General features: G+C 28.6%; 1 protein-coding gene across 1 annotated transcript; it reads right to left on the bottom strand.

The window, feature by feature from the left end:
* Positions 1-728: 728 nt before the first annotated feature.
* Positions 729-5777, bottom strand: CKX4 (cytokinin oxidase/dehydrogenase-like). Its single transcript, NM_001279322.1, is given in 5 exon segments — positions 729-1065; positions 2447-2709; positions 3901-4176; positions 4662-4789; positions 5207-5777. Coding segments are annotated over 5 exon segments (1575 nt in total).
* Positions 5778-16155: the final 10378 nt, after the last annotated feature.

The raw sequence follows: 16155 nt of genomic DNA on the forward strand, positions 1-16155 counted from the left end.
TACTAAACAATTATCTCGAAAAAGGGATAACCCGAGAGAGTTTTTCAAAATGGTTCCTAATCTTGCTTTAATAGTATTACTCTTTAACAATAATTCCAAGTTGCAAATGCAAAGCTTCTCTAATTATTGTAATTTTTTTGTGAAAACACAAGTCTTTTTCTACTTTTATTATAATTTTTCGTGAAATATTCTTGAAGATGACCTCTTAATTGATAGGTCATATTCATGAAGAAAATATGAGGCCCTCCCAAATAATGCAAATTTATACTTGCAAAATGACAAAATTATAGAACCAACCACTCCTCAACCGTACTACACTTTTACAAATACAAAAAAAAAAATCAGAGACATTACGGAGTAAATACCTATTCGCAAGTGATATTTATATAAAATCATGTAAATTTGTTATAGAAAAAACATTATTTTTTATACAAATTAAAATTAATCGTCAGACAATAAAGTAAATATCAAACATCTTTACGTGGAAAAGAAAAAAAAAGAATATAGATTAAACTCGAAACCCAATTATTGGGATGAAGATTAATTTCTTCTTCACTAAATAAATAAGTGAATTAATAATATTTTGCTCTTTTTTCCCACTTGATATTTACATAAAATACACTAAACATGATCCTATCAAATCTATTACTAACTAATTTTGATCTCAACTAATCTCTAAATCCTAATTAATAACTACTAATACCAACTAATTAATAGGTAATCAAACGTCACCAATTAGCAATATTAGGATTAAAAGAAGGCATAAAAATCCTTTGGCCGGTTGCTAATATATGCCTTGGATCAAATTCTAATTTTCTTTGTTGAAATCTTGTCCAATATTTTTCTCCAAAATGGTCCCTCCATTCTCTTTGATTGTCATAATGAGGCAAATATTGTTTCACATTTATACTTTCGTCCTCACAAAACTTCAATATTTCATAATTTTGATTACTTAGGTAATCCAACGTTTGCGTCTCATCACCACTCTCCAATGCTGACCTCAAAAACGCGACCAAGTAAAACACATCTTCTTCTGGTGTAACTACCGAACTTCTATCGTCCCATCTGAAATACGCAGAATTTTTCGTAAGCGATAAAAGTTGAATAAGTTTGTTGTATTAATTGGACTATATAGTACTAAGAAGATAATTTTACAATGTTACACAAGCCAAATAAAATTGGTCCCCTTAAGGAAGATCCTCCTGACAAGAAAATCTTGAATGTTTAATTTGGACCATTGTTGGATTTATTTTGAAAAAAAAAATAGTTCTAATTATCCTTGCTGGAAAATCATGCATGTGTGCCACGTGTTTAGCTTGACATGCCACTTATCATACAACAACAAAAATAAACCACTGACCACAAAACATTAGAGTGAGATATCGAAACAGTCGTTAAATCAGAATTTTTCTTTAAAAAAATTATAAATATAAAAAAAGTTATATATATATATACGAAAAAACAAAGAAGTACAATACCCTATTGTATATACATAGATTAATAATATATGTTTTATAAAAAAAACTCGAATGAACCTCTAAACATATATTTAAAGCGCGCGTCAATTATATTCTCAACTCGATCCCTACTTTATTGACTTTGTCTTTATTCCTATATTGGATTTGTTCGTATTTACTATAGACAATTTTATTTTACTGTTTGTCTGGTAGCTAGAACAAAACAAAATTACAGCAAAACTCTGCACGAAAAAGTAGACACTTTTAAGCTATAGGGACCATTATTAACAAATGGACCATATACTATACGAATGTTTGTTGAAAAATTTGATTCTTTTACGTATTTCGTAATTTTCGATAAAATTGAGAAAATTGGGTGAGATGTCTGATGAACATATAATCCAAATTTGTGAGTAGCATTCCATGACATGACATAGACATATCACTAGTTCTACAAAAGTTTGTGTCATGACTCATGATGATGAGTAAATTAATGGCACAACAAAAGTATATACGATATTGTATATTCTTTATACATAAAATCATGTACATAGTGTTTTAATTTGTTGCATGCATGCAAGGACAATCAACGTAAGAGAGGTAGATGACTGTACAAGTATATCATGTCAATACATATAGTTGAGTGTTTTTTTACTATCAGATTAAGCTTTTAGATAATATAATCATACACTTCAATTAGAAGAGACGAACATACATATTATCATTGTATTTTACTATCATCATATTTTAACATGTTACAAAAGATTACTTATATGAGAGAACAACCGCACATGCTTTAATTTTACTAGTTACGAGTGTGACAGAACATGATAGTTTTGGTTAAATTTCATATTTATACTAAAAAAAACTAATCGATTCATTAAGAATTCGCTAGATCACTGTTTTTAATATTTAGAACTCATGAATCAAAAATTCTGAAACGATTTTTAAAGGGTATAAGAGTAAATTTACAAGGGATGAGAACTTACTTGTTTTTGTTCATAGGGTATATGAGTATTGGACCACTAGTTTTGTTTCCCAAAATACCCTTAAATACTCCTTTATCAAACTCAGCAATTCTTGATTTTGGTACAAATAAATTTAGCCATGGATGTGGCACTTCCCATAAACCTTTAGACCGGAGTTTTAACTCGGCCTTGTGAACCCGGTCCAAAAAATCCACGTAAGGAAGGTCCGTTGTGAACTCCGAAGCTGGAATATAATTTAATTTTTTCAATAATATTTCAATCTCCTGCATTTTCATTAAAAAAAAAAGAGTATGAAATTAAATAATAAAATCGAAGTACAAAAAAAATGAACTTTTATCTTTATTTTAATGCAAACTCTAATTAAAAATAGAAAAAATTAACAGAATTATTAGACTTAAGGGAATAAATATTGGTGGGTGGTCACTAGATATAATTAAATAATCATATATTATAATAATATATAATACTAATATTTTTTTTAGAAAAAATAATTTCTATCTTAGGATCTGATAGGTTATGGAAGATCTTCCATGTTTTCTTGTGCATGTTGTGTTCCATCTTTTTACGTAAAATTCTGTCATCAAATAAAATAATTATACTTTAAAAAAATATTTTGTTTTTGAAAAAATATATTGTTTTGGATATGTACCAAACAGGAATAACGACAGATAAGCTTTGTAGAATGTTCTTATTTTTCTAATGTCAGAAATTAATTAATTAAATAACATACCACATTTCTTAATCTTGCTAATCCAAGTCGTTTGGCTATCGACATGGAATAGATAAATAATATTTCATAAAATTAGTTATTTAAAGCCTATTATTGTAATATGAAATAATATTTGGGAAATAATAAATTAAATATTCATAATCAGATACAAAATAAAATAATTTTATAGTACAAGTTATTAATATCTAAGAAGATTGAGTAGGTAAAATAAAAGAAAGAAAAATAGGAGTCTAAGGTATAGTATCGCCACCTATTAGCAAAAATATTAATTGTATACTTTACAGGCTTTATTCGCACTAAACATGCATTAATCAGAGAGCTAATTAAAGTTAAAGTTTATATAGCATCGATAGATCATCAACTTTATCCATCTTTTAATTTCAAATTAGTAATAGTGTGCATCATGTGTGAAGGAATCAACAAACTAATTAAACTAAAAAAAGAAGAAACTTTTTTTTACTTAAGTAATCTATCAAGAAAACATAATAATGATGTAGCAACAATAGAATATATTTAGCAAAAATATGTATAACTTTTAATATGAGTTAAAGTTATACGCATATTTTAAACTTTTTATATGGAATAAGGCGGATTATCTGTTACAGTGGATTAACATGATCCTAATCTTATATTTACAGTAGAGGTAAAATTTATTTTTGTGAAATTATACTAAGTATGTTGTCGGTGTTGTTATAATTTTGATTAGAATATAGTGGGAACAAACCTGATCAATGGTATCAGCATTTGTAAGGTGATAATTTTTTGTGATTTCCAAGCAATATAAAACACCTCCTTCAGCTTTAAGAGAAGAAACTTTGACAGGGTTACTTGGTGAGAAAAATGAAGACCTCCAATTGTTTATTAACCCTTCATCAACTATAACAAATCCTTCAACATAATCAAATTTTTGTGAAGCTGGTTTTCCATGCAATGATATTAAATATTCTTGGTCATGTGTGAATGTTGAAAAATTTGAATATAGTACTCGAATCCACCTCACCTGCATACATATTAAATAAACGAGTTTAACTTTTATACACTATAACAATAGCAGAACTGAATAGTAACTTAAAAAAATTAAGATAGTTTAGAGAATTTATTCTCGTCATGTAGTGATAAAATTTTACGTTGACCATTAGCCTATATAATTCTATGATAACATAACTTTGTGGAAATTAAAAGTGATGTCAACATTAACAGTGCCTTAAAAACAACGTTTTTTTAAAATGAAGTTGGAAAAAGCTACATACAAAGGACCCATTTTTCATCTCATATGTCATGAATTATGCCACCTCCTTTCGTGTCTTTGTCCAAAAACTAATACTAAGAAGAAAAAATAATTAAAACCCCACCATGTAAAGTATAATAATAACAATATATTATATTTATTAGTGATAATGTCAGTTCGAAAAGAGTGAGATGTGCACAGACTTTATTTTAATATAACGTATTCAGAGAAAAAAAATTATATATCTATATTAATACCCTTTGAGGAGCTTGTTCAAGTGCAATTCTTGCTCTTGTTATGATCCCAAATTGTCCTAATCCACCAAGAACGGCTTGAAACAGCTCAGAATTTTCTTTTTCTGAACATGTCAATAGCTCACCCTTACCTGTTTTCAAACATATGTCACATCAATTATGATAAAATGGTACTAATTAATCATATAGTACTAATTTGTTTCCAATTTTATCTCAATAATAATGACAATGATCTTAACATAATTATTGGTACTTGCTAATTACAATGATTATACCATACCTTATAAGTAGTTAAGCTTAAAAACAAAACACCCCATGTGGTAGTACATCCACAATTTCGTGAAGTACGTACATAATTAACACAAAAATAAAGGTATTGTTAAAAAAAAAAAAATCTAAAAATATTACAAAACAAAATATTATCCTAACATCCCATGTTATTGTTCTAAAGTTACATATCTGGCAAACCACTTTCATTCGTAACAATAGCTATTATGGAAAAATGAGCTAAATATATACGCTGACAGTGTAAAAAAAGTTAATCGTACCTGTAACAACATCGAGTTCGTGGATATTGCTAATTTGAGGGCCATGATTAAAAGCTTGACCACTAATTCCAGCATTAGAGAGAGTACCACCCACAGTTAAGTACAAATAATCAGTCCATGATTTCGGTGCGAGACCATATTCTAATGTGGACGTCAACACATCAATCCATAATTCTCCACCCCAAACATCAGCGTACATGAATTTCTCCGAAATAGTCAACATCTTATTTTTCAAGCCGCCGCTCATTTGAACCACAACGCCATTTCTCGTCATGGCTTGACCGTTTATAGAATGTCCATGACCTCTAGCCGACACGGTGAACCCACGAGCCGAGTCGTACGCGGCCTTTACAAGCCTCGCTACATCCTCGGATGTAGCCGGGTGTAGAACCGCCATCGGCTCGGCTCTATACACTCCGCCAAAATCCACCGAAGCGGATTGTAAATCGGCTGGAGCTGCGCTGAGCTTACCATCGAGCCCGAGCCGTAAAAGGTCATTTGGGTTAAAAGTAAATCCCACGGTAACAATTAAGCGACATATCGCTAACGTTAACAATAATTTCGTAGCCATAATTGTAAAGAGTAAGGATGTAAATTCTTCGTGTATATAAAGAGACGGATTTAAAATTTAAAATAAATACCGCGACTTTGGGAAAAGGGAACAAAATCTTGTGGCAGGAAGAGAAGTACCAGGATCGTCAGCAGAAGCGTGGGACTAACGTAAGACAGATTACACTTTAAAGATTTACCAAAATCGAAAACATGCAAAAGATTCTCAAAAATCCATTTATTCTTAAGAGAAAATCATTTATAACGTCAAAAGATATTTGAAGGTGTAAGAAATGTTTATATTTTCTAAAAATAAAAAATAATAAGAAAAAAGTTTATAGTAAAGTTTATGAGTTTAATTTGAGATTTTGTCTATGATGTGAGATACAAGTTGGGTATTTATAGGACAAAAAAATAGAGAACAGAGGAAAGTGAAGATGGGAAGAGAATAGTCACGTGCGAGGATGAGGCCTGACACGAGTGAACTTTGATGGGCCCGGGTTTTAATGGGCCCATTAAGGGATACGGAGGATCTCTGTGGGGACACATACAAGGAAACCTTCACGTGGGCGGAAGTACTGGTTCGACGGGGTCCGTTCTTTTGTTTTTCCGACGAATTAAACGAGGTGGAAATTTAGATAGTCTTAAATCTCAAGTTTGAAATATTATATATATTTTTTCATCGGGCTTATCGTATAGGCCTTGTTCACTATGATTTACCTCTTCTATATATATATATAAGTGCAAAGGCTAATGACTGCGGTTTCTTGTTATATTTTCTTAAGGGCAAATAACATAAATACATATTGTTAATGTAAAATTACTATTTGACCCTTATAAGTTTATAGTTATAGAAATTCTACAATAGTATAAGTGTTGATACATTAATTAGATGCGCGAGATATATTAATCTTTAAGTAAGATACATTATATTTATACATGATACACTATTGATGCGCGAGATACATTAATCTGATGTACGAAATACATTAATCTGATACGCGAGATACATTAATTTAATGCGTGAAATATATTAATAGAATACGTGAAAAAGAGAAATTATGAAATTTATAAAACTAATAGGGGATATTGACAAAGAAAAAAAAATGAAAGATGAAATTTTTGTCATTTTTTTCTTTTTTAATGTGTAAATGATGTTCATAAGGTAATATATTAATAAAATATTGAGGACATTGGTGCTAGGCAATAATAGCCTAGAGTTGCATTATAGTATTTGGAACTAATTAATAGTAAGAAATTAGACCTCCATTTAATAAATTAATTAATACTAATTGATTAGTGTCTATCTTCCCTGAACTGAAGGAAGAAATATTAAGTTAATGATGATTGATGAACATATGGATTGAATTAATAAAGCCATAAAACACACGAAGGAAATCTAAGCATTGATTATGGATCTGTCTTACTAATTTAATTGCTTAATCAGGTTAAAAATTAGAAACTAGTGGTGCCTAATTGTTGATAATTACGAAAAGACTCAATTAAACAGAAAATACAATATCATACTTAAAGCTTAAATTCAAAATATCTAATTACAGATGAATTATTTATTACTATACCATAATTCTAATTGTTGTTTATATATCGTATATATAAATACTTCAAAATATCAATCTTATCAAATATCATCAAAAAACAATTAAGTGGGAGAAGAACGAGTATGAAGTATTAAATTTGAGTTTTGGAGAAAAAAATATTATACGATTTTTCTCTCGTAATACCATAATTATCAACAACAACAAAAAAAAAAAAAAGTAGTTATGTATGAACAGTAGAAGAACTTGTTGAGTACGTATTAGATTGAGTCTACGTCTTCAATAGTTGGCTATTGTTAGATTTCAAATAATTGACCAACTGCAATATTTGTGACAATAATTAGGTCCACTTGTTGAGATATATAGTATATGTATAATAATTAATGTATACATACTTTGACTGCTTAATTATTAACGTGTCCTACCTTCTAAGCCATACTTTTGTTATAATTAAGCTCGTATACTATCAAATTCAAAAGTTTTAACTTATATATAATGATATAATAAATAATTTTTACACTAAATATAATGACATATTAAATAACTTTTACATTATGAAATTATTTCACTCGATATAAACAAATTTATCAATAATAACGCAGTTTTTTATAACATTATACTACATTATTTAAGTAATAAGTAATTTTAAGATTACAAAATTTACTTTTTAGTATACGATTATATAAAACATATGGTGTTAGTACATATATCTAGTTAATTAACCCCTCCCCCCCCCCCCCTCCACCCCACCCAAAAAAAATCACTAAAAGATTTTCCAAATTTCATGAGTTGCCTAAAGTATATTGACCAAAACCTAAGAGGACTTTTGAGTTTTCTTCCAAATATATGTATATATATATACAATAAAAAAAGAACTTGTTATTAGACGCAAGTGGATACAATTAGATATGGCTCTTTCCAAAATACCTACTAAGTTAGGTTTTGTGGACTTCAACATAAATGTGCTATAATCAATATGTATGAGTCTCATTCATTTTGTTTTGCTATCGATATCAATATTGGTGTCTGACTAATAAATTTAAATTCAAGTATTACAAGATTCATTTTTAGAGGTGATGCCCTTAGCTAACATCCACCCAATGCCAAAGTATGTGATTATCAATAAATGTGTTACGTATATATCGTTTTAAATATAAATCTCTGGACCCATTTTTTATTTATCAGTTTCTGACGATCACGTGCGTTGCAGGTGTATCACGTGTGAATCAAAGACCAAATTCTAAGAATAGTATGTAGAATTATTAATGTGAATCCTTGGCCCATCTTGAATTTATTATTTTCAACTACTTGTTTCTGTTTGTTAGTAAAGAAAATGATGTAACTTCATTGTTTCTTTTAGTTCCTCCATAACCACCACAAATTTGTTTCTTAATTAGTCTTTGTCAATAGAAGAATTTGATAAACATTTATAGGTCCTAATATTCAGATGGTTAAATTAATCAAGTATGATTAGAACACAATTAACGACAACACATAGTGGCTAATTAATTTGATGTAAGTACATTGAACATATGTAATGTTTCATGTTCTGGAGTAACAAACATAAAGGACATAACAAAACATTAGTCTTAATCCAAATTATACGTCTTGATTTGATCAACGATTAAAATTAATTAATTTGACTCAATCGAATGGTGAATGACCAAGACGTTTCATTCCAGATATAAAGCAAAAATTATTGAATTTGTATCTAATATAAGACCAACATGGTTTTTTTTTTTTTAAAAAAAAATCTTTTATTAAATAATGTTAAAGGGAAGTGATTAGTTAATATTATAATTATTTAATCTTGTTTATAAATACGTCGATACTCATTTACTAGTCCTGACGTACATTCCAGGTAAGATTTGAATGAATTATTTTTGGTTAATTATTATTAAAATAATTAAATCAATGTCACATACAAAATTAGGTAATTTTTAATTTCATTCTTATATAGGCATCTTGCTATTTGCTAATATCCAATTAATGTCTATGTCATCATATAAATGATTCGTTACCAATATTATGCCCTGAAATTAAAAAAGATACCAAAATAAAATCTGATTAAAAATAGAAGAAAATCTAAGGATTTTGACCCCTTTGATGGATAATTCAAGTTGAAGATTATGACAGTTAATGTGTATATTTTAGCATAATTATCTATCATCATTTGTATTTTAACTATAAATTATACATCTAGCTAGTCATATAGGTGTATGTAGTGTGGGGGGAAAAAAAGGGTCATATAGGTTTTGTCTATTTTTTCATTTATTGCTCTTAGAATAAAGTTTTTAAAGCTTTCATAATCAAATTATACTTAAAATAATATTATTATCATTATCCAACTCAACATTATATCTTTGGGAAGAAATCCTCATGTAAATTCATCTTGTTTTTAGTGGAAAACACACTAAATGAACAAATTAAGGAATCAAGCAAGAATATATTCTAAAACTTTTTAAATTAAACGTGGAAGATGATTCATCAGAGTGATAATGAGATCATTTGTAGTATATAGATAAACTTTATAATCTTACACGATTAATAACCAAATAAGGAATAAGACAAGAATTTATTCTAAAACTCTAAAATTATAAGTGGAAAATGATTCATCAAAGTGATAATGGAACGATTCATGACATATAGACCGATTTTACATACTATAGTTAAGGTTATTTTAAAAAAATAGATAAACAAAAACGACTACAATTATTGTTTAAGTTTTAACAAAAGCGATTTCCCAAAAAATCATATTGAATGGTTGAAAAGCCCTATAAAAAGTATATTATAAAAAGAGGGTAGGGGTGCACATAATAACCGTTAGAAAGAAATTCAAGAAATTAGTGCACCCTTTAAAAAAAAAATTAATGAATTATAATAACAAAAAATATTCCCCATGAAAGAGGCAATAATAGAAAAAAAAAGAGATAAATTATTTGACCATATTTATGAATTATGATGTTTGCAGTATCTTCCAAGTGGACTTATGTTTACGTAATGTTTTTTTAATTTAATTTTTGTCAATATAGTCTAAAATACTAGTGATGGGGTTAGTGTTTAGGATAGACATAAAATTCTAATGCATTAATTTAGGAAACAAATCTAAATAGTATAATTAGATGATTTACACCCAATTGGAGCATTTTAAAATTGGGGAGGATCAATTCTAGGGCCCAATAATTGATATGAAAGAATAAATTCAATTAAAAAACAAATTTAAATCATCTTTATATATAGTAATTTATTAGGTTGATATTTGTCCAATCGTTCACTTCGTTGAGTTATCTTTACATATATTATTAGTCGTTGTAATTAATAAAATTTTATTAGATATTATTCTCATTTTATAATATAATTATCTGCGCATAAATATCGTTTCGGTATAATAAATACAACTTTATCTTATTGCAATTGAGTATATATTATTTCTAGGTTTTTATAATTTTAATTTGAATATTCATAATGATACTATAAGCGTTTTAGAGAGTTATCAAGATATAATTTTAAATATATTGATAATTTTTTTACAAAACATTTTATTTTAGAGTCTTGTGCATCGACTTGGGCAGTATGTGACAAAGGTAAGTTTTTGTATTTTTCTCTCTTTATTCTATTCTATTATAAACCACAAATATTTTGGTACATCATATTCATGCATTTATGATTTATGTGACTATATGAAATTAATTAAACGTGGTTTATTTACTTATTTGATATTGAATAAAACAAATTTTTATGGACCTACGGAGAGGTATTTAATTTCTAAAATTGATAAAAAAAAAGTTTTAAATAATATATGAATAACTAACTGATATATGTCTTTCTAGGAAAAAATGTAAAAAAAAAAAAAACTTATTCACTTATAAATACAAAATAAAAATTTACAATATTGATGTGACTCATATTTGATCCTTTAATCCTTATTTTTAATCTCTATATTAAATAATTCGAGACAAAGATCCTAAATTCAAGTCTTTAAAACATCATGCTAAAAAGAAAAAGTTAGCTTCAAACTTAACCAAAATAAGAAAACTAAACCCTTTTAAGCTAAAGTTTTTTTCCTCTGCTTTTTATCTTTTCTTTTGTCTTTGTTAATTAATTACTAATTAATTAAAGTAATTGTCTTTAAATATCCTTTTTTTTCAAGGGAATGAAAACAACTCATATACTGCTAATGAGTTGGAACTGACCCCAATTGTTTTTATCCATCATTGTGTCATTTTTTGTTCTCTTGAGTTACATGAATATATAATTATTTAATTACTTTAAAGGAAAAAGGAGAACAATTCAAGTCTTCTTTTTTTTTTAAAAAAATTCATTTCGTTATCTGATGCTCATGAGGAAGCTTGATTATTCTGAATTCGCGTTATGTAGGACTTCATTCAGAAGGAGAGGAGGGATTGCTCCCTACGAAGGAACTTATATATATATATATATATTCAAAACTTGAATTAAAGATATCTGATTAAGAAAAAAACAATCTCATTCGCAACACCGAATCCATTTCGTTATAATGATTTCTTCAATACTTTTGTCAGACAAAAGTGCAAAGCAAGAGGCATAACAGGAACCTATAGATGCAAAGTGCAAAAATATATTTTAAAAAAAATAAATTTTCAACTTTAATATCTTACTCAAAAGCTATTGATAATATTAAATAAAACAGGAGAAGAATCTCTTCACTTTTCTGTTGCTTCTACCTTTCACTTACACCAATTATTCTTCCTTAGATTTGATTCTTCTCTTTTTCTCTACTTATTATAAAGTTTTTGCATAAAATATTATTGCATAAAAATAATATCTTGTGCAACTTTAGGGGTACCATTATCAGAAAGAAAAAAAAAAAACTCGTAAAAAATAAAAAATAAATCACAAAAAAAGTAATTTACCACATGGGGGTGCATGGAATGTGACTGAACATCAAAAGTTCTTTGCAAAAATTTTACTTTCCTAGTCAGCTTTGTAACTTTAATGCAATTAATTTATCTACTGTAATATATTTTACTATTCTATAGTAACATTATATCTATAACAGTAATGATATTTATTTTACTATTCTATCTGGATTCAAATCTAGATTCCGTAGATGAATTTTTTAGCTTATATCAACAACAAAATAACACTCTACTATTTTTAATAGGTGCACTGTTAATTACTTCTATCATAATTTTTGTCAGTATCAAAATTAAATTTATATATACATAATTTTTTCAAAATTACTGAATGCACGTGTAATTGCTACTTGAGGTGAGATAAAAGAGTCAATTATTAAGCAATGCAAGGAAGGTATTGAATATCCTTTTGCTGAAAATTTAGAAATATATTTTTTTGTCAATATCATATATATAAATCAATTGAGATTTTAAATTTAACAAGTATCTTATTTTCGTTTATAGCCAAACAAGGTACGAAAAGTAATACTATTACATGTTTTTGTTTGTATCTGCTAACATTTATCATATTAAATGTTACTATTGTAGAAAATTTTGACCATAACGAAAAAAATAGAAAGTATTATTCTCAATTTTGTCTCGTAGAAATAATTATATGAAGCATGCGCATTAGTCTAATCAACTTAAAACATTTACGTTAATTTGAGTTTAATTTTGTAGCATAGTCCAATATCCAATTAATTAAGTTAGACAAAAATTGTTTGGAAAAAGAATCATGATCATGTGATGAGTGCAACCACTCAAACAGAAAAAACATTTGACACATGATGACAATGTCACACAAAAATTATGAAAACATATAGGAGATGGACTTGTCGATCAATTATTTGAATATTTGACCTAATTTTTAATTTATCAATTAGCCAGCTAGATTCATGTTCAAATTAATGATGTTTTATATATGTTCAATTAAGCAGCTGTCAGCAGGGGTTGAATTAGGGACCTAAGTGTTTATTTCAATTATTTATCGAAAAATTATACTATATATATACGTATATTAATTGTTCTATTTATCTCTACACACGTTTTGTCTAGAAATAATGGCTTACCTAAAAGAACTTTTCGGTGAAGTTTAAGGAAGATAATGTATATACATATCTTGTAAAGATAGAGAAACTCTTTATGGTACACTCTCGACTCAACAACAAGTTCACATTCATGTATAATTTAAATTTATGAATTCTGAACCTTATTGATTCATAACTGGTTATTGTTTTTATGATATATCACAGTTGTTGAATTAAGTGTTAGGCCTAATTTTACATGGTATCAGAGCACGACCCGTCTCACCCGATGTTGGACCCCCAGAAATTAAAATTGTCCACGCACCAACTGTTAAGTACTGGGCGTGAGGTGGGGAGTTGGAGAATGACAAAAATCTCATATCGGTAGTTAATGAGATGGACGGACTCCTTATAAGGCTTGGGCAATCCTCCACCCTTTGAGCTAACTTTTAGAGCGTGAGATAGGCCTAAGAAATAATTTCACAAGAACAACATATACTTCTATTAGTTTCTGATTATTACTTTTTCTATGTGTGTGGCAGAGAAACATGAATTATAAAATCTTTATACCTCAAATATGACTTGGTTGGAGATTGAAGAGACATCTTGATTGAAATGAAATATATAATTTATTTAGTTCTGCCTATATTATCAATTAGTCTTAAACAAATGGATTGAGTTGAATAAGAGAATATCAAAATAAATTGAGCTAATAAGTAGACGAATTGTTAATTTGCTTAAATATTATTTGATTTGAAGCAAGTTAGGTTAAATCGAGCAAAAATCGGATCAAACCAAACCTATCGAAGTCTTAGTAAATTTAGAAATTAAAGCTTGGTATTTTATAATTTGCTTGAGTATTTGATAAGCTTTTGTCTTATATCATGACTATATAAAATATATATTAGAACAATTTTAAAATAAGTCGCTCTAAACAAGTTAAAATGAATCTAGTCAATAAAATAAATGATCAGTAATATTATTAACCCTGTCTAGTATGAATCGAGACGAACATAATTTTATGGACAGATTTTGACATCGACCCCTTTGAATCAATCATGAATAGTATATTAAGTTATGTTGTCATACTACAAAACCAAATGTCAATCAGAATAAACAATCAAAAAGAAAATCAACAAGCTCAATCAGCCCAGACAAGTGGCATTGCATGTTGAATGAGGATCCAAACTAGAAGAAAAAGAATGACCATTAAAAAAATAATAAAAATGGACAAAAACAGTGAATTAATATTGTATCATATGATGTTTAAATAGTGAATATAACTGATGAGTGTGTTATTTGTTGGTTTTGTAATTTTATAATGTGGCATGTCCTACCAATATAATTAATGAAACCCTAGAGTACTCTAATTTATGATTGGCTGGCCTAGTAGTATTATTCTAAATTTAAATTATACACGCTGATAATATAATTATCTGATAGTAATACATGATAGCATGTTAGTTACGATTATATTTAATACTAGGTTACTATTACCTTATGTTAAAGAATGACAAAAGTCTCACATCGGTGATTAATGAGATGGGTGGACTCTTTATAAGGCTTGGGCAATCCTCCATCCTTTGAGCTAGCTTTTGGGGTGTGAGTTAGGCCTAAGACCTAATTTCACATGGTATCAGAGCAGGGCCCGTCTCACCCGATGTTGGGGTCCCCAAAATTAAAATTGCCCACGCACCAGATGCTAAGCACTGGGCGTGAGGTGGGGTGTTAAAGAATGACAAAAGTCCCACATCGGTGATTAATGAGATGGGTGGACTCTTTATAAGGCTTGGGCAATCCTCCATCCTTTGAGCTAGCTTTTGGGGTGTGAGTTAAGCCTAAGACCTAATTTCACTAATTGTATAATCATTTTACAATATTAGTGCTTATATTGGTTAAAAATAATTGTTATACGTTTACAAAGAGTATATTATCTAATTAACATGAATTGGGATAGATTGATAAGTACTCATTTATCAAGTGTCTCGAGTCGTTTAAGTCCTGAATCGTATCATGAGACTATACGACGCGAGTTCAGATTTAATTGGGTCATATACTCACTCCTATTGGCACCAAGTGGGAACCAAATATTGTTCATTAAAATAAGAAACATATAATGTGTTTATACTGTTACATATTAGTGGCCATTGGCCATCATGGAATAACATTTGGTGCAAGAAAATCTAGCTAATTAGAGAATAATTAGGAGTTGCTCACTTCATGATTGTGAACATTTGGGACCATTTTTATTTATAATTATTATTACTAGTCATTGTTCACTCTTTAATTTGTTGACCTAGTTTTGTTTTGATGGGGTATATGTCCACTCCTTGTTCTTTTTCCTCACAAATTATAGAGGTGCAACAACATTTAAAACACATGATAAATGAAAAATTATGACTCGGAATTCTTTTATCTTTAGCTAGAAGTCTCATAATCGACCTCTGAATATGAAGAAATCGTTAAATATACCCTACGATGCTGGAAATTTGGATTATTCGGACCGAGTCAATTGTTTTATGTTAGACAGCTAATTGAAATACATTCATTTGGTTAGTCATCAGATATTTTCCATAAAACTGGTTAAGCTGCCTCTCAACTGGAAGAGTTTATGTGACTGAAAAGTCAATATTGCTTGCTAATAATTACAAAAATCTAACTATATAATATTATTGGTTTCCTAATTAATTAGCTTAATGGAAAAAAAAGATTTAGTAATGGTGGGCTTACACATATGTTGAAGGGACCAAGTCAAAGCCCATCAGAATTCTAGTCAAGCCCATTAAAGCTCATCTTTGTTGACTACCAAAAGCCCACAATAATACAAAAATCTTTGTAAGAGAAGATGGCTTTGAGGTTCTTTGAATGTCCAATAAGTGTTGCAG

Source organism: Solanum lycopersicum, chromosome 4, assembly GCF_036512215.1.
Source record: "Solanum lycopersicum chromosome 4, SLM_r2.1".
Taxonomy (NCBI): domain Eukaryota; kingdom Viridiplantae; phylum Streptophyta; class Magnoliopsida; order Solanales; family Solanaceae; genus Solanum; species Solanum lycopersicum.